Source organism: Chlorocebus sabaeus, chromosome 12 (assembly GCF_047675955.1).
Source record: "Chlorocebus sabaeus isolate Y175 chromosome 12, mChlSab1.0.hap1, whole genome shotgun sequence".
Lineage (NCBI taxonomy): Eukaryota > Metazoa > Chordata > Mammalia > Primates > Cercopithecidae > Chlorocebus > Chlorocebus sabaeus.
The window spans coordinates 67,992,908-68,018,064 of NC_132915.1; the positions used below are offsets into that span (position 1 = coordinate 67,992,908).

The 25,157-nt window shown below is 47.2% G+C and overlaps 1 protein-coding gene across 3 annotated transcripts in view; it reads right to left on the minus strand.

The window, feature by feature from the left end:
• TRIM14 (tripartite motif containing 14) overlaps positions 1–25,157 on the minus strand; it is a 61,549-nt gene that overhangs the window by 21,030 nt on the left and 15,362 nt on the right. For 2 of the 3 annotated variants that reach the window (XM_007968624.3, XM_007968625.3), the window contains exons 3-6: positions 18,653–18,886; positions 13,947–14,109; positions 10,691–10,783; positions 3,848–4,411 (exon numbers count right to left, since the gene is read on the minus strand). In XM_007968624.3, the coding sequence (XP_007966815.1) occupies positions 3,876–4,411; positions 10,691–10,783; positions 13,947–14,109; positions 18,653–18,886 (1,026 nt within the window). In that variant the 3' untranslated portion in view covers positions 3,848–3,875. Of the gene's footprint in view, positions 1–820; positions 4,412–10,690; positions 10,784–13,946; positions 14,110–18,652; positions 18,887–25,157 lie in introns of those variants that run through there. The other variant, XM_007968623.3, reaches the window with a different exon arrangement.

Here is a 25,157-nt window from a genome sequence, read left to right on the forward strand (position 1 = left end):
TGCAGGTCCTTTCCTTTAAGCCTTCAATCTCACTTCCTTACAGCCCTTTACTTCTCCATTGCCTTTATTCCTTTCCTGCCCTTGGCCTCTGTGTCTAGTTGGCATTGTATAGTAGTCCCTCCACATCAGAGAAAGGATTGGTCAAAGGATCTTGTAGGCAGAAAAATGCTGAAGGTTCTCCTCTCAGAGCAGAGAGGGAAATGGCATGTGTTCCTTCTCTGAACAAATACTGAGGGCCATCTGTGTGCCAGGCACTGCTCTAGGTACAGAGGATATAGCCATGAACAGCCCCAATCCCTTCCTCAGTGAACTTTCATTCAGATGGGGGCAGATGCATAAAAATCAATACACTATGCATGTACTGAGAGCATTCTATGTTCCAGGGACATTCTATAATATCACCAATCCTTACAGTCATCTGACAGGATAGTTTCCATTTGACAGAGAAACTAAAACAAGGCCTATACCCCACAGTGATTCTGTCACACAATATGTTAGAAGGTGGTATGTAAGCCAGGCATGCTGGTGTGAGCCTGTAGTCCCAACTACTTAGGAGGCTGAGGCAGGAGGATCGCTTGAGACCAGGAGTTCAAGCTATAATACTATCCTGGATGGGAACAGGTGGGAGTTGTTTACACGTAAGTGAGAACTTTAGTGAGTTATCTTCAGAAGCAGTGAATGCCCCATCCCTGGAGATAGTTAATCAGGGAGCAGCTGACTACTACTAGAAGGCTGCCTAAGGAATAGGCTATGAGTGAAGGCCCGTCCGGGTCTGGGTGCTAGGGACTTGAAGCAACATGAACTCCCAGTGAAGACCATGTTTAAAAGGGACATTATTCACATTTTATTAAACCAAATATTAGAAAATTGCTGTCATTTAAAAATATCTGCAAGCAATTTGCCAGATCAATAAAGAAATGTCTACAGATTCAAGTCTGAAAGAGAATAAGGTAAGTGATCAGTAATCCTTACCAACATGGAAACCAAGGAAGCCTCATTCCTGTGCTGAGAATATTCTAGTAGCTCCTGCTACTGCCACATGGCAGCTGGGAATACCAGTAGTCTCAGCACTCAGTCGGTACAGCGCAAGCTCCCTTGGGAATGCTGATAAATCCTGGCATGATACAGCACTATAGTTTTTGTTTTTTTGAGACAGTTTTGCTCTGTTCCCCCAGGCTGGAGTGCAGTGGCACATTCTCAGCTCACTGCAATCTCTGCCTCCTGGGTTCAAGCAATTCTCTTGCCTCAGCCTCCTGAGTAGCTGGGATTACAGGCACGCACCACCACACCCAGCTAATTTTTGTATAGGACTATAGTTTTTAAGGCAAGTTTATAACCTTTGGCTCATTTGAGCCTCACAGCACTGGTAGGTAGTGCCATTATCCCCATTTTATAGATGGCACCGAGAAGTAAAAAGTGACTCGCCCTGGTCACACAATTGATTATGGACTGAAACTGCTGCTTTCTGGCTATCATGGGCCTTGACACAGCTAGTTTGTGACCTTTAAGGTCTAGCTCTGTCTCTGCTACATGAATCCCAAACTTTTAAATCAAGTTCCCCTCTGGGCCATAAGGCCTCATCTCAGACCCCAAGGAAGGCAGTCCAAAGGCAGACTCAAGTGTCGTAGAATAACCGGGCACTAGGAAAGCATCATGGGCAGTAGCTCCATGAGAGGGGCCAGAGCACTAGGCACTGGCCAGAGACCAGCTGCCTTCAACCTGAGCAGTAGGGCCTGGTGGCCATGAGCACAGACCTGGAACTCACAGCCTGGGCCCAGACCCCAGCTCCACCACCAGCTGTGTGACCTTGGGCAAGTGACTCTGGGTCTCCATTTTGCCATGTGTAGAATTGGGATAACTTTCTACCCCCCAGGGGTGATGAAAGGATCAGATTAGTTGTAAAGCATTAGAACAGTGCATTATAAGCTAGTAAGAGCTGTTATTACTTGGCCCCTGTAGCTGTGGGTCTGGGAAGAGGTCTTGATCAGGGATGGACAGAGATGTTAGGGTCAAGTGTATTCATCTTTACTCTGTCAGGAATGCCTTCTGCCTGTCACAATTCAGTTTGGGCCATCTCCTAGTAGAATTAATTTCCCCTTTTTCTCACGATTCCTGCAGCATAGTGCTTTAAAACTCTGTCCAGCCAGAGTTTTAAAGTCTTTGGTTAGAAATTTAAGGCATTTGCAAGGTTCTGTCTGCCTGGTGTTCTGCTACATTGTCTTATATCAAAAGTGCCATTTTTAACTCAAAAACTATTGAAAATTGTCAGTTTTATATCGTTCAAACTAATGCACTGAGAGTCTGTTTCAACTACGAGGATTCGGCGGCCTTGGCCTCCCACCAAGCACCTATGAAGATGCTTTAACAGAACATAACTTCAGAACCGTCTAGGGAATTGACAAAACAGGACGCGGAACCTTCAGAACAGAGACACAGGCCCTGGGAAGAGGCCTCCCCCTACCTGCTAGAGGAGCTGGCCTCCCTGTGAGAGCCTACCGTTCTCTATTTCTGTCACTTCGTTCCAGACAGCTGGGTGCTCTTCCCCTTTTTGTCCCAGGACAGTTGAGAAACACCACCCTACCCCCTTTGGTTGCTTAGCAACTGTTACCTGCTGATTCCTTCCCAGCATCCCCTGAGAAATGAATAAGCAGGTTGAAAGCTGGGCCTAAGGGCTGGGCCAGGGGACAGGTCAGATGCTTGCTTGGGGGCGGGTGGACGGGGCACACATCTGGCCCCCCCATATCACCACGGGGTAACTTTACGCAGCTGCTTTCTTTCAGGACCTCAGAGACTCCCCAAATGTACAATGAGATCTGGCTGGGTGACCTGTGACTCAGTGATGGGAACTTGCTGGTTATTAATTCACTGCTTGGGAGGGAAGGGGCTTTCTGAACTTTTCAGGGTGGAGACAGTATAGGACAAAGCTGCCCTTCCAAAGCCTCCAATTTAGTTGGAAAGATAGGGTTCCAGATTTGTGGCTCTGATAGTGAGATTCTTGTTCCTTGGTTAGACTTCCTGGCGCAGGTAAGCCTGGGGAAGACTGAGACAGGTGAAAAAACTTTTCTGCATGTATGTGCTAGCAGCAAAGAGGTGTGGAGGTGGAGCTATGCGGCATATTTCTGACTGGAGAGTCTCTAAGAAGAGTGGTAGGAGCTAGGTGAGGATAAGTAATTTTGGGCAGACTAGATAAGCCTTGAATGCTAAGGTGAGGCGCTTGTATTTTTTGTTTGTTTTTTCATGGTAACTCCTGGAAGCCTCTTCATAGCTGAGAGGTTAAGTGAAGTTTTAGGAAGATCACTCTAGTTTTAGGGTGGAAGATGAGGACTGGGAGAGGGTTCAGACCAGGTACTGCTAAGAAGCTCTTGCAGCTGTTCTGGAGGGAGCTGTGATGTGGACAAGCTGAAATCGGTGGGGAGGAAGCGGTAGATTCAAGGGACCTCAAGAGACAGAAGAGTCAGGGCTGGATGACTCTCATTCATTCACAAACATTTACTGTGTGCCTACTATGTGCGAGGTTCCTGTGTTATACGAGGGAGAAGGTTCCCAGGCTGCGGATGATGTATTCAGCATGCTGAGGGCTTACCTGTGGGGGTATCACTTTGAAGGAAATGGATTAAAGTAGTGTAAATGATGGTCGGGTGGGGGTGCGGAGGTCTGATGAGAAAGCAGCAGCAGACTTGTTTAGGGCCTGTTTGAAACTAGCCCAGGTGAGGAAACCTTCAAAGCACTGTAGGCGTGATTGGTCGGGGAGAGGTGGGGCAGGGAGTGGGCCCTAAGAAGCAGGCAGTAAGGGGAGCAACCACGCTGATCTAGGTAGATTAGGCGAGACGGGGCAGCTGCGGCGTACCTGGAGGCTGTTACGCCGGTCCTGGCCCCTAGGGCAGCCGGGGGATGCTGATGGCCCCCTCCCAGAGCCGCAGAGCCGGGTAGAGCGGCTCCTGGAAGGTGGCGCGGAAGGTGTGCAGGTGGCTCATGCCGCCCGTCACGTCGTAGAAGGCGAGGACGCCGGCCTCGTAGTCCAGGAAGACGCCGAGCCGGTCGAGGTCGTCGCGGGGCCGCAGGCGACTGCGCTGACCGTCGTGGAAGGCCCAGTACTCGAGGTCGTAGCGCTTGAGGCACCAGGACTGGCGGTTGCAGCCCAGGCGGGCGGCGGCCGAGGCCCCGCGGCGCCGAAGGGAGGCGTACGCCGCGCCCACCCACCAGCCGGCGCCCGCCTCCTGCACGTCTACCTCCCAGTAGTGGCGGCCGGCGGCGAAGCAGTCGCGAGCCAGCACCTGCCAGAGCGCGTCGAACCGCAGCGCGGGCACGGGCCCCAGGCTGCCAAGCAGGCCGCACCGCACAGTCAGCCGGTCTGCCGACAGGCGCAGGCGCGCGTGCATCGTGTCCGGATCCAGCGTGGGCGTGCGCGCGTCTGCAGAGGGCGAGATAAGGGACGCACCTGGTGGGCGGGGCCAGAACGGCGCCCCGCCCCCAGGGTCCCACCAAAGCACAAAATGCGAAGCGCGGAAATGGCCCGAGGGAGTGAAAGACCCCTTTAAACCGCGACTGCCCCTGGGGCGCGGGCTTGGGGAAAGGGGAGGCAGAGATCACTCTACTGCACATCCCTTATACTGTCTGTATTTTGTGCCGTGAAATTTGTTGCCAATTAATACAAATTTAATTTAAAATAATCCTATCACTGTTAACATTAGGGTGTGTGTACTTCCTATCTTTCCCCTCCCCTTGCTGCTTTATAGGTTTTCTTTCTTTTCTTTTTTTTTTGAAACGGAGTCTCGCCATGTAGCCCAGGCTGGAGTGCAGTGGAGCGATTTCGGCTCACTGCAAGCTCCGCCTCCCAGGTTCAGGCCATTCTCCTGCCTCAGCCTCCCGAGTAGCTGGGACTACAGGCGCCCGCCACCACGCCCAGCTAATTTTTATAGCTTTTCTTAATATTGGTGTCACACCATACATGCGTTAGGTAATCTGCTTTTTAAAATTGATTGATCTACTTGTGAGGCATTTTGACACATCAAATAACAGCCTTTCACAAGAGCATTTTAGTGGAGATTCTAAGATTTGGATGTTTGGACACATAACTTAGTCCTATATTTTTTGGAATATTTAGTCTGTTTAAAAACCTTTTGAAACTACTAATACAATTACATTTTTGTATCTCTGATTGCTTCTGTAGAATATATTCCTAAAACAGGAATTGCTGGATCAATGGGTATGATTGTTTTTAAGGCCTTTGATACCTATTGCAAAACTATCCTCCCCAAAGTTTGTAGTGATTTAAACTCCTATTAACATTTCTCTTTGCATTACACCATGTATGTACACATGAAGTTTTTTTTTTTTTTTTTGGTCTGGATCACAGGGTATGTGGATGTTCAGCTTTCATAAACAATGCTAAACAGTTTTCCATGGACATTTGGGTTGTTACAGTGTTGCCTATTGTGACTAATGTTGCTGTAACTGTAAATGTGTAACAGAAAGAGACTGAGTAGTTTTCTAAGAAAAAGAGCATTTTTCTTTCTTTTTTTTCCTTTTTTTTTTTTTTTTTTTTTTGAGACGGAGTCTTGCTCTGTCTCCCAGGCTGGAGTACAGTGGCGCGATCTCGGCTCACTGCTAGCTCCGCCTCCTGGGTTCACGCCATTCTCCTGCCTCAGCCTCCCACGTAGCTGGGACTACAGGTGCGCACCACCACGCCCAGCTAATTTTTTGTATTTTTAGTAGAGACGGGGTTTCACCGTGTTCGCCAGGATGGTCTCAATCTCCTGACCTCGTGATCCACCCATCTCGGCCTCCCAAAGTGCTGGGATTACAGGCGTGAGCCACCGTGCCCAGCCGAAATAGAGCATTTTTCTAAGAGAAAGAAAATGAGTTGTTTTTAAGATTTTCCCCCTTTCTCTCCTGTCTCCCACTTCCTACTTAGCTCTTTATTTATTTATTTATTTATTTATTTATTTATTTATTTATTTATTTTTTAAGACGGAGTTTCACTCTTGTTGCCCAGGCTGGAGTGCAGTGGTGCTATCTCGGCTCACTGTAACCTCCGCCTCCCGGGTTCAAGCGATTCTCCTGCCTCAGGCTCCCTAGTAGCTGGGATTATAGGCACCTGCCACCATGCCTGGCTAATTTTTGTATTTCTAGTAGAGACGAGGTTTCCATCATGTTGGCCAGGCTGGTCTCGATCTCCTGACCTCAGGTGATCCGCCTGCCTCAGCCTCCCAAAGTGCTGGGATTACAGGCATGAGCCATTGTGCCCTGCCTCTACTTAGCTCTTTAGAAATGTAATTATAACCATTACCTTCCCTTCACCAGATACTCCCTACAGGGCAAACTTATCTACCTACTTAGAGGGTCCAGAACCAGAACTTTCTCCCACCAAGAGATTGCCTTAAGAGACAACAGTCAATTTACAACCTAAAGCATGCCTGCGACAGAACTCTTCCACCTGGACAGCATCTCAGGACAACAGCCACATTACAACCTAGTTCTGCCCTCAATGGCATCAGCTCAACCACCTGGTAGAAAAGGCACCAAAATGAGTCATGTAGACCCCCATCTGCTTGCTCCTCCCCTGCATGCCATTCATACAAAGTCCCCATTTAAAACTCTCTGCTTTCTGCCCTAAAAGCGAGGCGGTACGGTTAAGGGCAGGAGGAGCCTGTACCTCTTCCCCTAAGCTAAGCTTTGGAATAAAACCACTTTCTTTATACCAGACCTCGCTCTTGTTAATTGAACTCTGCAAAGTGTTGAGCAAGTGAACCTGTGTTTCGGTCACATAACATTCTTGTGCAAGTCTTTTGATTCACATATGTATGCATTTCTGTTGGATGTATACCCACGGTGAGAGAAAATGCTGCTCATTATAACCATTTCTATTCGACAATGTTCTAAATGTAGTAGACAGTAACTCAAGGCACAAAAAAGAAGTGAAAGGCAAGAATAAAGATTGGAGAAATCAAAGATTATTATTCATAGGTGACGTGCTTATTTACAGAAAATCCCAAATAATCTGTAGATAGCTTAGAAGTACTACGTGAATTTATAACAGCCACTCAATATGTCAGTATACAAAAATGGATAAATCTCATGTTGAGTGAAAGAAGCAAAACACAGAAGGGTATAGTCTGAATGATCTACTGAAAGTTCAAAAACAGGTAAAACTAATCTATAGTCCTAGAAGTCTGGAGAGTGGATCCCCTTTGGGGATAGTAAACAGGAAGGCACATGAAGAAGACTTCTGGGGAGTGGAAATTTCCATTTCTTGATCTGAAGGTGGTTATAAAATGTTTCCTTTTTAAAAAACCATTGAGCTGCACATTTTTTATTTGTGCACTTTTCTTTATTCTTTCTTTCTTTCTCTCTCTCTCTTTCTTTCTTTTCCTTCTTTCAGACGGAGTCTTGCTCTGTTGCCAGGCTGGAGTGCAGTAGTGCGATCTTGGCTCACTGCAACCTCTGCCTCCCGGGTTCAAGCGATTCTCCTGCCTCAGTCTCCTGAGTAGCTAGGACTACAAGTGCATGCCACCATGCCCAGCTAATTGTTATATTTTTAGTAGAGACGGGGTTTCACCATGTTGGCCAGGATGGTCTTGATCTCAGGAGATCCACCCGCCTCAGCCTCCCAAAGTGCTGGGATTACAGGCGTGAGCCACCGTGCCTGGCGATTTGTGCACTTTTCTTTACGTATGTTATATTTCAACTAAAGTTTACTTGAAAAATTCATGTCCAGTGTAAAAAGAAAATAAAATTTCAGGACTTTCCTAATTTATTATGCCAAGGGGAAAAGTTTAGCCCTGGAAACTAAGTCACATAATGTGGCTGTTTTTCTTCTCTGGTGCGTGACCATTACTTCCTGACTTTTGCGTGGAGATGTTATACATTAACCAGACTCCCTATTCTTCATTCAAACCTACACAAAATGGCGTTGGAGATAGAGACCCTTTAGATTGTTACCTGTTTTCAATAGGATGTTAACCCGTTAGGGTGTAATCAATAGCAGCGAATCAAATCTTAAGTCAGTATGTTATTTATTTATTTATTTTTGAGACAGAGTGTCACTCTGTCACCCAGGCTGGAGTGCAGTGGTGTGATCTCAGCTCACTGCAACCTCCACCTCCAGGTTCAAGCGATTCTCCTGCCTCAGCCTCCTGAGTAGGTGTGATTATAGGCACCTGCTACCAAGCCCAGCTAATTTTTGTATTTTTAGTAGAAACAGGGTTTCGCCATGTTGTACAGGGTGGTCTCGAACTGCTGACATCAAGTGACCCACCTGCCTTGGGCTCCCAAAGTGCTGGGATGACAGGTGTGAGCCACCGTGCCTGGCCTTTAAATCAGTATGTTAGCCTTTGTATGGAAAATGTAAATCTACTCAGTGCCTTGGTTTTGATATTCACTGTCCCCCTCCCAACACCAGGAGCACTGATCAGCATTCTTTGGTTTCCCTGTCTCCTAATGGTTACTTTGCACTTGAATAAACTCTGCTAACTGGATACTGAACCTTCTTTAGATTGAGTCTTCTTTAGGTTGACACCCAGTAATTCCACTTTGAGAAATTACTCCTAAAAAAAAATCTAAAAATGAGGTATGGTGTGTTCATTCTCTCATTCATTAATTCAACAAATGTGTACAAGAATGGATGTTTATTACAGCATTGTTTTAGAAATGAAAATGTAAACATCCAACATTATGAGATTGGCTAAATATGACACATCCATTCAATGCAATGGTCATGCAACCTCTAAAAATAATGATAAAAATAAAAAATTAGCTGGGCATGGTGGCACATGCTTATTGTCCCAGCTATGAGGGAGGCTGAGGTGGGAAAATCACTTGAGCCCAAGAGGTCGAGGCTGCAGTGAGCCATAACTGTGTAGGAACCTAGTTTTTAGATTCCTTCCTGGGCAGGGGTCGCCGCGCGAGACCACTCGACACGGAAGTCACAGCGGAGAGATTTATTACTAGCGCGCTAGGGTCCTATGTCCGAGGTTGGCCACAGGACCCCGAATGCTTGTTACACACAGTTTTTATAGTCAAGAACTACAAAGATGTTTACAAAGCTTGAGGCGCAAGGGGATTGGATCAGGCTAAAGCGTTTCACTCTGATTGGTCAGTTTGAACCCAGTTTGAACCCGCGCGGGATGTTTCCTGGACTTGCTTTTCTGTTTGGGTTCCAGGAATTTGAGGTGGGTATCTGAGATAGCCACAGGGCATCGGGCGGGTGCTTGAGATGGCCATCTGGTCATCGGTGGATGCTGTTTTTAAGGGCGGTTGTTTTTCTAAGCTTCTAAGTTTCTAAGCTTATTTATTTCTAAGTCTAAGAATTTCTAAGTTCTTTAAGTCTAAAAATCTAAAGGTACTTAAATTCCTAAATCTATTTTCAACTGCACCACTGCACTCCAGAGTAAGACTCTGTCACACACACACACACACACACACACACACACACACAGTGATAGTATTAGCTGGGCACAGTGGCTCATGTCTGTAATCCCAAAATTTGAGGTTGAGGTGGGAGGATCACGTGAGCCCAGGAGTTCAAGACTAGCACGGGCAACATGGGAGACCTCCGTCTCTACAAAAAATTTAAAAGTTAGCCAGGCTTGGTGGCAAACATCTGTGTTCCCAGCTATGTGGGAGGCTGAGGTGGAAGGATCACTAGGGTTCTGGAGGTCGAGGCTGCAGGGAGCCATAGTTGTGCCACCACACTCCAGCCTGGGTGACAGAGTGAGACCCTGCCTCAAAAAACAAAGTTATGTATTTATTGATATAGAAAATTGTCACATCAGTGTAGGGTGGGAAATGTGAAAAATTGTTCAAGCTATACTGTTAATTAAAAAATTACAAAGAATATCTATAATACGATCCCATTAAAAAAATCTGCACACATATCTGAAAGAATATATGTTAAAATATTAACAGCGTTCTTCGGGAGGGGCCATTGTTTTTACATATTTGTATTGCTGATTTTCTACAATAAGCATGCATTACCTGTATAATTTTTTTTTTTTCCAATTGAGACAGAGTCTTACTCTGCCACCCAGGCTGGAATGCAGTAGCGTGCTCACTGCAACCTCTGCCTCCAGGGCTCAAGTGATCCTCCCACTTCAGCCTCCTGAGTAGCTGGGACTACAGGAGCACATCGCCATGCCCAACTAATTTTTGTATTTTTTGTAGAGATAGAGTTTCCTCATGTTGCCCAGGCTGGTCTCAAACTTCTGGGCTCAAGCGATCTGCCTGCCTTGGCCTCCCAAAGTGCTGGGATTACAGGTGTGAGCCACCAGGCCTGGCCCTACCTGTACAATTTTTTAAGAGAATAAAAATGTTCATAATATATTAGTAAATGAAAGCAGATGACAAAACAGAATGTATAGTATGACACCATGTTTGTAAAATAAAAAGATATTTTAAATATATCATTATATGCATATTATATGTGCTAAAGAAAGCTAAAAGGACAAATAATAACAGCAGTTATTCACAGAAGAGGGATTATGAGTAATTTTTTCTTTTCTCATTTTTCTACAATGAACATGTATTATTTTACTTGTCTTTAATAATAAACATTTTTTAAAAAAACAAATTCTTAAAAAAAAACAAGTTCTAATGAGAAAAAAAGAGGGACCTCCATTTCCATGATCCTTCTCCACCCAACATCCCACTATCTCCACCATCTCCACCCTATCCCCACTCCCGGGGGTCTTACATTTTAGGAAGAGTGATCGCTCTGGTGAGGGGCTGGTTTTCAACAAGGTACCTGGCTTGGTGCTAGAAGGGTCCAAGAGCCGGCAGTTCATGCCTGTAAGGAATTGATGAGAAATGAGCGCCTGGAGCTCTTGCAAGCAGACATGCTAAAAATACCACACAACTGGACATTTGCATAATCTCACCCAAGAGCCACACAGATTTAAGGGATTTATGTAAATTTACAGGGACAGGAAAACCCCAGGATGAGGCGGCTGGTGTGGGAGAGCCCTAAACAGGAGGAGTTGCTGAGAAGTGAACAACTACTGGATCCAGCACTCAAGGATGGGCGGCGACTCAGGGAACACGTGCAAATTCCAGGGTAAAGATGGAAAACAAGAAAGTAGAGCTGAGTCCTCAGGAAGGTCTGAGTGCTCAGAAAGAAGGGAAGAGGGGAGGCTATCCCAACAAGCAGGCACAGCAGAGGCACCCAGGGCCCTTGGCACTTGCTGTGCCCTCTGCCTGGACAGCACCCCCCACACCCTTCCCCCCTTGTCCAGGTTGCCTCCTTCTCAGCTGTTGGGGCTGGAGCTCACTCAGCACCTCCCCAGAAGTGCCTTCTGCCCCCATCACTCCCAGCGCTCATCACAGGGGCCTGTAGACAGCGGGGAAGCCCACCTGCAGGCTGTTTAAATCAAGTTTTGCCTAAAGTTCCTCCTTACTACATCTTTTAAGTTGGCCTGAAGATTTTTCTGTACATCGTGAACAATAACAAGTGGAGGTGTAAACAGACCATAGCCTGCACTTGTGCCACTCACCAAGTTTTGGCCAATCAGATGTAGCCAACTGTTCAAATTATGTTCAAATTAGGCGAACGCCGAGCTGTAAACAATCCAGCTGTTTCTGTACCTCACTTCTGTTTTCTGTACCTCGCTTTCCTTTTTCTGTCCCTAAATCTTCCACCACGTGGCTGTGCTGGAGTCTGAGCGCACTGTGGCTCAGAAGGCAGCTGGATACATGAATCGTTCATTGCTCATTTAAACTCCTTTAAATTTAATTTGGCTGAAGTTGTTCCTTCATCAAGGCAAAAGCCTCTCCCCTCTCCCCCGAACTCTAGAATCATAGGTCCTACTGCCTAGGCGATACCACCACATGGGAGTCCAACTTCTCAAATCTCACAGGTTCAAATACTACATTCCCTCCAGTCTTAAATGCTCTTTCTCACTTCAGAAAATGACAGTTTCCTTCTGCGAGTTGCCCACGTCAAAATCCTTGGATTCTGATCTCTTTCCTCTCTCCCCTGTGACCCCACGTCCGCTCCCGTTGTCCCCATTGTCTCCATTGCTGCTCTTTCGATATGGCCAGCTCACTCCCATCATGCCTCAGGACCTCCACCCTTGCTTTTCCCTCTGTCTAGAATGCCTCCCCCACATGTAACAGCAGCAGCAATCACAATCGCCAAGACGTACATGGTGCTTATTACGCCTGAGCGCTACATGTGTAAGAGCTCATTTAATCCTCACAGTGGCCCAGGAGAGGTGACTGCATTATGGTCTCCACTTTACAGATGCAGAAACAGAGGCATGGAAAAGGGAGGTGCCGTGTCTAAGATGGCAGGGTTCATTAGGGTTCCATGTGATAAACCTGGGATAGGAACCCAGGAGGCCGAGCTCCAGAGGCCGTGCCTATGACCACTGCTCTGTGGCCCTTCAGAGCCACAGAACCTGCAGAACGAACGCTTCCTTTGGGCCACTTTGAGTGTCCCCTTCTCAGAGGCCTTCCCAACTGCTTATATAAAACAGCTCCTCCTCCTTGTCACTTTCCTGTCTTGCATCCTGCCCTGGTTTATTATTATTATTATTATTTTCGAGACAGAGTCTTGCTCTGTCACCCAGGTTGATTTGCAGTGGCATGATCTCAGCTCTCTGCAACCTCTGCCTCCCAGGTTCAAGCAGTTCTCCTGCCTCAGCTTCCGGAGTAGCTGGGATTACAGGTGCATGCCACCACGCCTGGCTAATTTTTGTATTTGTAGTAGAGATGGGGTTTCACCTTGTTGGCCAGGCTGGTCTTGAACTCCTGATCTCATGATCCACCCACCTCGGCCTCCCAAAGTGCTGGGATTACAGGCGTGAGCCACCACACCCAGTCTTTATTATTCTTTATAGCAGTTCTTGTCACCTGACATGTTTGTGTACTGTCTGTCTTCCCCTACAAAGACTGTGAGCACCAAAAGATGACAAGGAGCTTTGTTTTGTGCCCTGCTATGCCTGGCACATAAGAGGGGCTTGATAAATGTTCTGAATGAATCATGACAGCAGAGGTGAATGAATGAATGAAAGAATGAATGAGGCCGGGCGCGGTGGCTCACGCCTGTAATCCCAGCACTTTGGGAGGCCGAGGCGGGCGGATCACAAGGTCAGGAGATCGAGACCATGGTGAAACCCCGTCTCTACTAAAAAATAGAAAAAAAAATTAGCCGGGTGCAGTGGCGGGCGCCTGTAGTCCCAGCTACTGGGGAGGCTGAGGTAGGAGAATGGCGTGAACCCGGGAGGCGGAGCTTGCAGTGAGCCGAGATTGCGCCACTGCACTCCAGCCTGGGCGACAGAGCGAGACTCCGTCTCAAAAAAAAAAAAAAAAAAAAATGAATGAATGAACGCATAAATGAATCAAAGAACAGATATTTTTGAGCACATGGTTTGTGCCAGGCCCTGCGGGGACCTCCGAGTTGGACCTAAAGCTGGTTCCTGCCCTTCACATGCTTACAAGGAGCAAGGAGGGGTTCATGTGTCCACTTCATGAGCACCCTCCAGCAGGACATGGGAAGGCCCTGGAGCAGGAAGGGAGAGGGGAGATGGCCAAAGGAGGGAGTGAGTCAGGGCTGGGCTGGCAGGAAAGGGCTTCCCAGGTGGGCGCAGCTGTGCCAGTCTGCCTTGAAGGGATGCCAGGCCTTGGCCCCAGGCAGAGGAAGAGGAGGAGGAAGAGTTGGTCATTCCAGCTGGGAGCCCAGAGCAAGGCTGAGATGTGGCAGGCTCCCAGGAGCGATCTGAGGGGCAGAAGTAGGGCAGTGTGACTGGAGAAGGGCAGGTCTCGGTCTCAGGAAGGGTTGGAGGTGAAGTGGTGAGGGTGGGTTGGGCACCAGGCCCAGGAGCCCCTGACCGCCCAGCCAAGGGCCTCAGTGTGGGAGAGACAGGATGTAGGGAGATGATCTTTGCATTTGCCTCTGGGCTAAAGGGCACTAGGGGAGTTAAGGACACAAAGTTGGTCACTCGGCGACTTACTTTCCTTAAGGCGAATGTCCAATGGCGTCTGTAATGTACTCTGCACGGCTTCCACGAGGCCCTTAAAGAAGCTCTTGACGGGCTCAAAGGAGAGGGGTACAGGGTGGCACAGCTCCCCAAGGCTCATCTGCCGCTGCATCTCCTGCTCGGTGGCTGTGTATGCCTGTGTGGGCACACGGGGGTGAGGGTGGCTCTGGGAGATGCAGGCAGCATCCCAGCCTCCTGTGCTGCACCCAGGAACAAACCCACAACACCATGCCCAGGCTCCACCTTGGCCTGGCACCTATGGTCAGCCCAGGCCATGCCCCCAGGAGCAGAGCCCTGGAGAAACCACACAGCATCCCTGAGGTGGGAGCCATGCGGAGGTGTGGTTTCTCAGGGCTGGCACTGGGGAGTCCTCCCTCTCCCTCCCTCCCTCCTTTCCTTCCTTCTTTCCGTGTTCATTGAGGCCTACTCTGTGCCAGCTATGTGGGCAGAGGGCAGGGTCAGGCTGACATGGGGCCCTTCCCAGAGAGGCTTCAGCCTCACACACACTGCACCACGGGTCTGCCTCGGGTACAAAAAGAGTGAGAGGTCAGTCTCCCTGGGGAAGGAGCCCCTGGAGCTTATTCAAAGGTGGAGCAGGAAACCATGTTCTAAGAATGACGCCAAAGACCAGCAAGGTTCAGATGCAGTGCTGACTGAGGGGGTGTGGCCACTGCAAGGGACATGTGTCCTGTTTTGGGTCTGGACAGCCCCTCTTCAATACCTTCCTGTGGTGTGTGTCTTCACTAAGGAGAAGCTAGAAACCGCCCCCCCAGCTGCCTTTGCACCTGTGCTGCAGGAGTGTGACCAGACGCCTCCAAGCCAAAGCGTGGATTTGGAAATGAGGGTGAAGGTTGTGATGGTGGCATGAGGCGCTCAGGGACAGCAGTGGTAGGGGTTCTGGTCAGTGGTGTGAGTGGTGATGTCTTGCCCAGCAGAGGTGCCGTGGGGCCTATACTGGCAACAACCCCTGGACTTCATTCCTGCTGCCCATCTTCCATCCCGACTCTCTGACCCTCCTGGAGATCCTATGGGCTACCTCATACTCTTCCATAAACTCCTTTCTTGCTTAAAACAGTTCCAGTGGATTCTCATGTTTGCAGGTAAGAACCATGGCTGTACTTTCTGAAGGTCTGTCCTGGCCAGGAGTTGGAAGGAAGCTGACTGCCTCAGGTGATCAGGCTTGGCTGGCAGCGGCAGTGCTGCCCATCCGAGAAGGGGTGGACAGATGGGGGCCTCAGGAGGGAGGGAGGGTGGCCTAGCACTCAGCTGTTGGGCAGGGGCAGGCCCCACCTGGCAGCATCCTGTACATTGGGAGGAGGCTGTGAGATGGCCTCCAAGCCCCATTCAGCCTAGGAGGCCAGGAGTCTAGAGTCCAGCCTCATTTTGGTGGGGAACCAGGCCTAACATCACACCCAGAGAGCTGGAATGGAGCTGGCCAGGGGAGACTGAGCACTAGCAGGAAGTCCAGGGTGGGCAGGGAGCAGCTCCAAGGAGGTGAGAGGGGGCTCAGAGGGCAGATGAGGAGGATGAGGGGTCGATAGAGGACACATGGCACCACCTGGTAACCTCAAACTCCAGTGGCTAGCACCAGGCCTGACACACAGGTTCTCAAAACATACATGTATGACGGAATAAATAAATACATCAAACCGAGCACAGCTACATTTTGCCCTTGCAGACTCAGAGAACAGAAACCCCAGCCCTTCATCTCTCAGGCCAGAAACCCAGGCATCATCTCAGGATTCCCCCTACTCATTCTCCAATTCCAATCTCCATTCCTGTGGCATCTCTTGACCTGCCTGTTTCTCCCCATCCCCACTGCCCCTGTCTTGGTCCAGGCCACCATCTCTCTCCTGGACATTGTGGCCTCCTCCCAAGTTTCCTTCCAGTCTCCCATCCTGGCCTCCCCTGTCCATCTTCCACTCTGTCTCTAAAGTGACTTTTCTAAAGCACTAATCTGACCATGTGAACGCTTTCATCCCTCAGTGTAAAACACTCCCCTGGGTTGGGCGTGGGTGGCTCACGCCTGTAAACCCAGCACTTTGGGAGGCCAAGGTGGGTGGATCACTTGAGGTCAAGAGTTTGAGACCAGCCTGGCCAACATCTCTATTAATAATACAAAAATTAGCCGGGCATGGTGGTACGTGCCTATAGTCCCAGCTCTTCAAGGGGCAGAGGCAGGAGAATCCCTTGAACCTGGGAGGCAAATGTTGCAGTGAGCTGAGATTGAGCCACTGGGCAACAGAGTAAGACCCTGTCTCAAAACAAACAAACAAACATTCCCGTCTCTATCTCATTACAGGACAAAGTCTGAACTCTATGGCACATCAGGCCTTCATGAACTAACTATGGCCTATGGATCCAGCTGTGTCTCTCAATCCACCCACCCCTCCTCAAGCCAGGCTGCACCTCAACTGGTTCCCCAGCCTGTCAAGCTCTCACATGTACACTGTTCCTGCCTGTCCTCTCTCCATCCTCTCTATATACAGTGTGCTCCTACTCATTGTCCAGCACGCAGCCCTACCATCACCTCTTCCTAGAAGTCTTCCCAGACTGCATCCTTCTGCCAGCTAGAGAGTGTCAGACATTTCTTGGACATAATTTTGCTGGCTTCATATTTACAAAATTGTTTAAGCTGTATTGTAAATAACTGTTTCTGAGCAAGTCTCCCCACCCAACTGTGAGCTCCTAACGTCCTGGCTCAGTACGTATTGATGAATAAACGAATCAACACATAGAAGATGGGAATGGTGAATGATTAAAATCAGTAGCTTTGGCACAAGAGAATTTGAAAAAAAAAAAAGATAACAAAGCCCTGAAACTGTTTTCTGATGTGAGAATAGCATGCTTCCCCATGGAAGGATTCCTTTGTATTCCAAAGCCTTAAAAATGACCATTATTTTAAAAAAGACAATTAAATGTATCACTTTGTGCATCTTGCCCCTCTTAAAGCACAATACCCATTATGCCTAGGAAAGCACCTCATCCAGAATGTGGCTGAAACAGGAGACGATGACACACAGGCTGAACCGACTAAGGCCACATAAAGACACAAGAGTGGAAATCCCCACCTGGGGACTGGCTTGGCTGCTTTTGTTGACTAGCTTATTTCTCTGTCTGATTTTCCAGCCAGAGCCCATACCAATCTGTGGCTAGAGTCGGTGTCACTTTTAGTCGTACCCTGCCTTGTCCCACAGCCTTTAAAGTGTCTTGCAAAGGTCCTCTAATAAGGCAAGGTTTTTCTTTATAGCGAGAAAAAATGAAGCAAAGAGAAAATTAGACACAAAGTGTTTGCCATGAAGCCTTAGTCTGGTTAGTCAAGGCACATTTGGCTCTGAACTTCCCAAGGCAAAGAAGGGAACAGGAGGAGCTCTGTTAGTGGAAAAGCAATTCTAGTGCAGAAGTGACTGCACAGGGATATTGACACCAGACAAGAGTTTCTTCCACGGTTCCCTAAAGACAGGAACACCATCCTCGACAACATGCTTTCCCTAAATGTAGCAATGAGTATAGCAGGGGCTAGTTCTTTTTTTTTTTTTCCTTTGAGAGAGAGTCTCACTCTCACCTGGGCTGGAGTGCAGCGGTGCAATCTCGGCTCACTGCAACCTTTGCCTCCCTGATTCAAGTGATTCTCCCGCCTCAGCCTCACAGGTGCGCGCCACCACACCCAGCTAATTTTTGTATTTTTAGTAGAGGGGGGTTTTGTCATGTTGGTCAGGCTGCTCTCAAACTTCTGGCCTCAAGTGATCTGCCACAGGGGCTATTTCTTAGACTCTTCCTCCACAAAGCCCTGTGGCCAAGGAGTACCATTGAGCCAGCTGTGACTCAGCTTTTGAAATGTGCTCAGTAACTGCAAGGACACCTGCCTTTTCAGGAGGGGTGTCTCAATTTAAGATTACACAGGCAGGCCGGTCGCAGTGGCTCACGCCTGTAATCCCAGCACTTTGAGAGGCCGAGGCGGGCAGATCACCTGAGGTCAGGAATTCAAGACCAGCCTGACCAACATGGTGAAACCCCGTCTCTACTAAAAATACAAAATTAGCCAGGCATGGTGGCACACACCTGTAATCCCAGCTACTCGGGAGGCTAGCGAGGAAAATTGCTTGAACGCAGGAGGCGGAGGTTGTGGTGAGCTGAGACCGCACCATTACACTCTGGCCTGGGCACCAAGAGAGAAACTCCATCTCAAAAAAAAAAAAAAAAAAAAAAAAAAAAAAAAAAAAAAAAAGATTATATAGGCAGAGGGCCAAAGTGCCTTGTGGGTTTAGAGTCAGACAGACCTAGACAGACAGCCAGACCTGATACCAGCTCTGCCACCTACCAGCTGTGTGAGACCGGGTGAGTTACTTCAATGAGCCTCAATTTTTTGTTTATAAAATGGGTGGGCCCACTTTGCAGAGTTCTGGTGAATATTAGTGCTAAGCTACACAGTGCTCAGAACACAGAGGCCTTTGAAATCAGTGGCTGTTAACATTATTTAATTAGCCCAAGATGTGTATTCTCTTCCTAACAATGTATATTCTCTTGACCGCTTGTGTGGGGGCAAGACAGTCTACATGGTGACAAGACAGTATTCCGTGTACTTGCTTAGTGTGTCAATACTGTGCTCAATGCCACAATACCTGAGATGAAGTGTGGGTGGCAGGTGGCCGCTGTAAGACCAGTGACCCCAGCATTACCTGAAGCCTCTGGACAGGATCAGGCTCCTGGCTGATACTCCAGACCCTGTTGGAGAGATCGTTCACGACGTCAAGTTGCTCTCTGCAAGAGTCAGCTTGTTCCCCGTACACCTGGAGGGCAAGCTGCGTGTTTTTATCAATGAATTTCTTGGCCAGAGCTTCCTCTTCGTCAAGTAGTAATCTGAGTTCAGTGAATTTCCCCTTCAGCCAGGTTTTACTTGATTCTGCATTAACCTGAAAACAGAAAACCAGTTGCAGATGACATGTCTGCCAACCAGGAAATCCAGAATAATCAACATGAAAAAAATTATAACGTCTGAAATGTGAATTCAGCAAAGTGGCCAGATATAAGATCAACTTATAAAAACCAAAGCTTTCCTAAGCACCAGCCATCACCAATAGTAAAATGCACGGAGAAATAAAGATCCTTTTGTAAATGAGAGAAAAAATAGCAAAATTTGTGGAAATAAACCTAATACAAAACCATATTCGTGACTGGGAGGGTTCATTACTATAAAGTCATTATTTGTCTCTAAATTAGTCTATAAATTTGATGAAATTCCAATCAAAATCTTAACATGCTGATTAAAAATTATTAAATCATTAGGAGACACAATAAGCATAAGAAAAGCCAACATTGCTTTAAAAAAATCAATAAAGAGAAATCTGATAACAGGTTATCTGCCGTATCTTATAACAAAACAAATGATAAATCTACAGGATCTAAAACCATGTGGCTCAAGCATAGATAAGAGGTCAAAAGCACAAAATAAAGAGTTTTTAAAAGAACTCAAATTATATATGGAAATGTGTGTATGTATGTGTGGTGTAACAGTGGCATTTTAGAATAAATTTTTGCATTTTTTGTACTAAAAATATAAAAATAAAAACAATTAAAATAATATGAGATTTTCCACAATAAAAGGTTAAGGAAAACAAACAAAAAGAGAAGGTCCAGTTAAACTAAAACACTGTACATAAAGCCCAAAGAATAAATCAATTAGATGAAATACAAAACAATTTTTATTTATTTATTTTTTTATTTTTATTTTTTGAGAAGGAGTTTCACGCTTGTCTAGGCTGGAGCACAGTGGCGCGATCTTGGCTCACAGCAACCTCTGCCTCCCAGGTTCAAGCGATTCTCCTGCTTCAGTCTCCTGAGTAGCTGGGATTACAAGCACGTACCACCACACATGGGTAATTTTTTATTTTTAGTAGAGACGGAGTTTCACTATGTTGGTCAGGCTGGTCTCGAACTTCTGACCTCAGGTGATCCACCTGCCTGACTCCCAAAGTGCTGGGATTACAGGCATGAGCCACCATGCCCAGCCCAGAAAATAGTTTTTGATCATTAGATTGGAAGACTTTTAAGAGATTGAAATACAGTCTGTAAGGGTATTTGAAGTAGGGCATTTATATAAACTGTGGGTGGTAGGGTCTATTGGTACTTTGCTTTTAGAGGGCAATATGACAATAGGTATCAATTTTTTTTTTTTTTGAGATGATGTTTTGCTCTTGTCGCCCAAGCTGGAGTGCAATGGCAAGATCTCTGCTCACTGCAACCTCCGCTTCCCGGGTACAAGCGATTCTCCTGCCTCAGCCGTGTAGCTGGGACTGCAGGTGGCCATCACCATGCCCAGCTAATTTTTGTATTTTTAGCAGAGACAGTCACTGTTGGCCAGGCTGGGTCTTGAACTCCTGACTTCAGGTGATCTGCCTGCCTTGGCCTCCCAACGTGCTGGAATTATAGGCATGAGCCCCTGCACCTGGCCTCAAAGTTTTAAATACATTTATTCTTTCATGCAGCAATTCCTCTTACTTTACTTGTATCCTAGAAAGTGCTTTCACATGTGCATGAAGATCTGTGTTCCAAGATTCTCTGTATATAGCTTCTGCACATAGAGAATAGAGAATAGAATTAGCTGGGTGTGGTAGTGGGTGTCTGTAATCCCAGCTACTTGGGAGGCTGAGGCTTGAGAATCACTTGAACCGGGGAGGTGGAGGTTGCAGTGAGCTGAGATCGAGTCACTGCACTCCAGCCTGGGCGACAAAACAAGACTCTGACTCAAAAAAAAAAAAAAAAAAAATTGAAAAATGGGCTTCACTAGCAGACACAGAAACAACAGTAGTGGGGAGTGAATGTTCTAAGAAATAGGGTCAACCACAAACAGCTCACTAGCACTCAAGCATCCTGTTACAAGCACTCAGCTCACAGTCCACCTGCACCCAGGCATCCTGCCTGCAAGCATTCAGCTCAAGCAGCACAACCTTAGAAACCTCTGCCTCCAGCCCCTGCCTCTTTGCAGACAGCCTTCTTTCTGCCATCTGGCCCGTTGCTCCCTTTCAATGTATCTCCCCCTTTTCTCTAAATAAATCTGCCTTTCTAAACTCAATACTGTTTTGGTAAATTATTTTATCCCCCTGTGCACCAGCCTTAGACAGTTGTTAACCATGACATATTTGCCACAATTTTCAATATGGGACATGTATATAGGTTCATTACATAAATTGTGCTACATTCGTACAATGAAATGATTACAGCGATTACAAAGAATGCAGTGTGCTGATGCATACTACAACATGGATGAACCTTGAAGACATCATCCCCAGTGAAATAAGCCAGACACAAAAGGACAAATAATTTATCATTCCGCTTACATGAAATATCTAGACCAGGCAAATTCATAGAGATAGAAAGTAGAGCCGATGTTACTGAGGGCTGGGAGAGGGGAAATGGGGAGTAATTGCTTGATGGTTTCAGAGTTTCTGTTTGGGATAATGAAAAAGTTTTGGAAGTAGACACAGGTGATGGCTATACAACATTGTGAATATAATTCATGCCACTGAATTGAATACTTTAAAATGGTTAGAATGGAAAATTTTATGTTATGTATATTTTATCACCATAAAAAAAAAAAGAAGAAAATATAACAACAAAAACAATGCAGTAGGCCAGGCACAGTGGCTCACGCCTGTAATCCCAGCACTTTGGGAGGCCGAAGTGGGTGGCTCACGAGGTCAGGAGTTCAAGACCAGCCTGGCCAAGATGGTGAAACCCCGTCTTTACTAAAAATACAAAAAAAAATTAGCTGGGCATGGTGGCGGGCGCCTGTAATCCCAGCTACTCAGGAGGCTGGGGCAGACAATTGCTTGAACCGGGGAGGCGGAGGTTGCAGTGAGCTGAGATCACGCCACTGCACTCCAGCCTGGGCAACAGAGCAAGACTCCGTCTCCAAAAACAAACAACAACAACAAAAACAATGCAGTAGACCTATATGTCCTAGCAGGGAAAGTTCTTCAAAAAGGTGAAAAAGAACAAGCTGCAGAATAATACATGCAAGATGATCCAAATTTATGTAAAACATAATAAAACAAAACCTGTATATGGATGTTTGTATACATCTATATATTTGCAAGTGCAATTAAAATGTCTGTTACTAGTGGTCATATTTGGCAAGAGGCATGGGATTGGGGGTATGGAAAAAGAGAGGCTCTCACTTTGTACTTTATATAGTTCCATACCATACCATTGTTCAAATTTTAAAAATGACCATTTGTTCAGGTATTATTTATATAATTAACAAAGCACTGAAGCTGGGCGATGTGGCTCATGCCTATAATCCCAGCACTTTGGGAGGCCGAGGCGAGTGGTCAAGAGATCAAGACCGTCCTGGCCAACATGGTGAAACCCTGTCTCTATGAAAGATACAAAACATTAGCCAGGTGTGGTGGCAGGCACCTGTAGTCCCAGCTACTCAGGAGGCTAAGGCAGGAGAATCGTTTGAACCCGGGAGGCAGAGGTTGCAGTGAGCCAAGATTGCGCCACTGCACTCCAGCCTGGTGACAGAGCGGACTCTGTCTCAAAAAAAAAAAAAAAAAAAAAAGGAAACATAGGCCAGCCCCCTTCCTCAGCCCAAACATCTGCCTGCACAGTCCACATAGCAGAATGACCCCAGCCCAGCCAGTCACGAGGGGTGGGCAGGCTCCCGTGATACCATGTTCTCAGGGGGACAGCAGCAAACAGGAGATGAGTTCTCTAAATCTGTGTTTCCTATCCAATGCTCCAGGCAGTGGATAGGTTCCGAGGCTAGCTCATACCACAGGCCTATGGATTATATTGGCTTTAAGCTAGCCTGGGAATTAGTCCACATTTACATGGTTGCAAGGGGTCAATGAGCCTGGACACAAATATATATTTACTGAATGACCAAATGAAGAAAATAAAATGTATTTCAAACTCTTGATTTATGAACACATGTTGAAACAACGTAAGTACAGAGGACCTTTGTAGAGAAACCAAGAGAGCAAGTATCTCCTCCCAACCAAGTTATGCTCCAAGCAGTTTTTATAGATCCACTTTGTAAAGTAGAAAATACAAAAGAAGCTTCATGACACTATACCTTGTTCTAACTCCCAGCACAGTGCTAACCAGTATGGAAAACAGCCACCAGAAAACTTCTTGTATAAGCAGATCAGGCTGATCATGCAATATGGTCAGAAAGGGTTAGAGAGAGAGAGGGAAGGGTAGACAGAGAGAGGGTAAGCGAGCAAGAGAGTATCCTGGTTATGAAACAAGGAAGTACACCATCTGGTTTGGGTCCCATTGGTTCAAAGGAAACTGCATCCCAGCTGAACTGGGCTGGACTTTGAAGAGAGCTGGTGGCTGGGTGAGGGCCTAACAGAGTCCAGCTGAGCGGGGTCTAAGGACTGTGGAAGAGAAACAAGCTGACCAGCCATGAAGCCCCGGTGAGGGAAGGCTGGGGGATTTTGCATACAGAGTGTGGGCTACTATGTGAATCTACCTCTGGGTCCTGCGGAGAGTGAGGAGATGAAAGGAGGGTGCTATTTTGCTGAAAACTGAGTATGACTTCCAACAACCCTCCCATGGATGCCTCTCATGGGATGCACCACCAGGGAAAGGAGGCATGTTGTCCAACTTTGCCCAGATCACGTTAGCATGGAGACTCTTTAGACTCTGCTATGGTGGCAATGGCAGGCAGGAAGAGGCAGGGAGTGGCCATGCCCAGCAGGGGCGATGGACACCAGTGGCATTGTCAAGGTCAGCAGCATGGCCTGGCAGGATCCCCATCTTTTCGTTTCCAGTCTGGCAAAGGCTGGTTCACGTCCCCCTACTGGTCCCTTGATCCCAAATTATGGCTCAGTCCCTACAGCTCCTATGGGTCACAGAGAAAGCCACGGAGCCAGCAACTGAGGCTCTTTATTCCACCTGCAGGGGTTCTGGGTCTGGTGCCAGGCTGGGCCCTTGCATCTCAGGTCCATTTCCTGCCCATCCCCAGCTCTGCTCTGTAGGACAGAGGGGCTGAGCCCTGCAGACTGCATTTTCAGGATCCTCCTTCAGGCTGGCTTTAATCAATGGGAAGGGGAGCTAGAGGAGAATCAGGGGGTGAGGGCAAGGGAGCAGCCAGAGCATCCCTCCCACCAGGGCAGTGGCTCCAGGAATGGCTGCCTCCATCTTCCAGCTCCCAAGGACAGGTCCATTCTGGTTCCAGCTTCTGTCCAGGTGGCCTTGGCCCCTGCACTCTGCTAACACTAGCCCAGGGGTGGAGATGGATTCCTGTGGGTGCTAAACACCTCACCACCTTCTGGTTGGCTTTTTAGCCTTTTCCATGCTTGTGTCACCATTCCCTGCATTAATCCCCTCTGTCTGAAACCTTCAAAGTGGCTTCTGTCTTCCTGAGTGGACTTCTTGGATGAATGGAGCTGTGGTCTCAGGTCCTACCTTGCTATGTGATCAATGACAAAGTATTTCCTCTTCCTGGATGCCCCTATCTTTAAGGGTCTTTCAGCTTCGACATTCTTTTTTTGTTTGTTTGCTTTTTTTGAGACGGAGTCTTGCTCTGTCACCCAGGCTGAAGTAGCGAGATCTCAGCTCACTGCAACTGCTGCCTCCCAGGTTCAAGCAATTCTCCTGCCTCAGCCTCCTGAGTAGCTGGCATTACAGGCATGTGCCACCACACCTGGCTAATTTTTGTATTTTTAGTAGAGAAGGGGTTTCACCGTGTTGGCCAGGGTGGTCTGGAAGTCCTGACCTCAGGTGATCCGCCTGCCTCGGCCTCCCAAAGTGAGGAGATTACAGGCGTGAACCACCAAATCCAGCCTCAGCTTTGACATTCTAAATCCCTAACTATATCTGGATTCAATAGAAACTAACCAATTATATATATATATACACACACACACATACACACACACACACACACATATACACACACACACATTTTTTTTATTAATAAAAGTATCAAAAGCTCACTGTATAAAATTTAGAAGATTCTGAAAGATCATAGCCATTCTGCTATTGTCATCTAATCCCTGTTTGAGTAAAAAGTTAGGGTAGAAAGCCATGTGTTGAATTTTCCCTACATCTGATGTACTGGCCCCCGTTTTAGTCTGTTTTCTTTTTTTTTTTTTTTTTTTTTTTTTTGAGATGGAGTCTCGCTCTGTCGCCCAGGCTGGAGTGCAGTGGCGCAATCTCGGCTCACTGCAA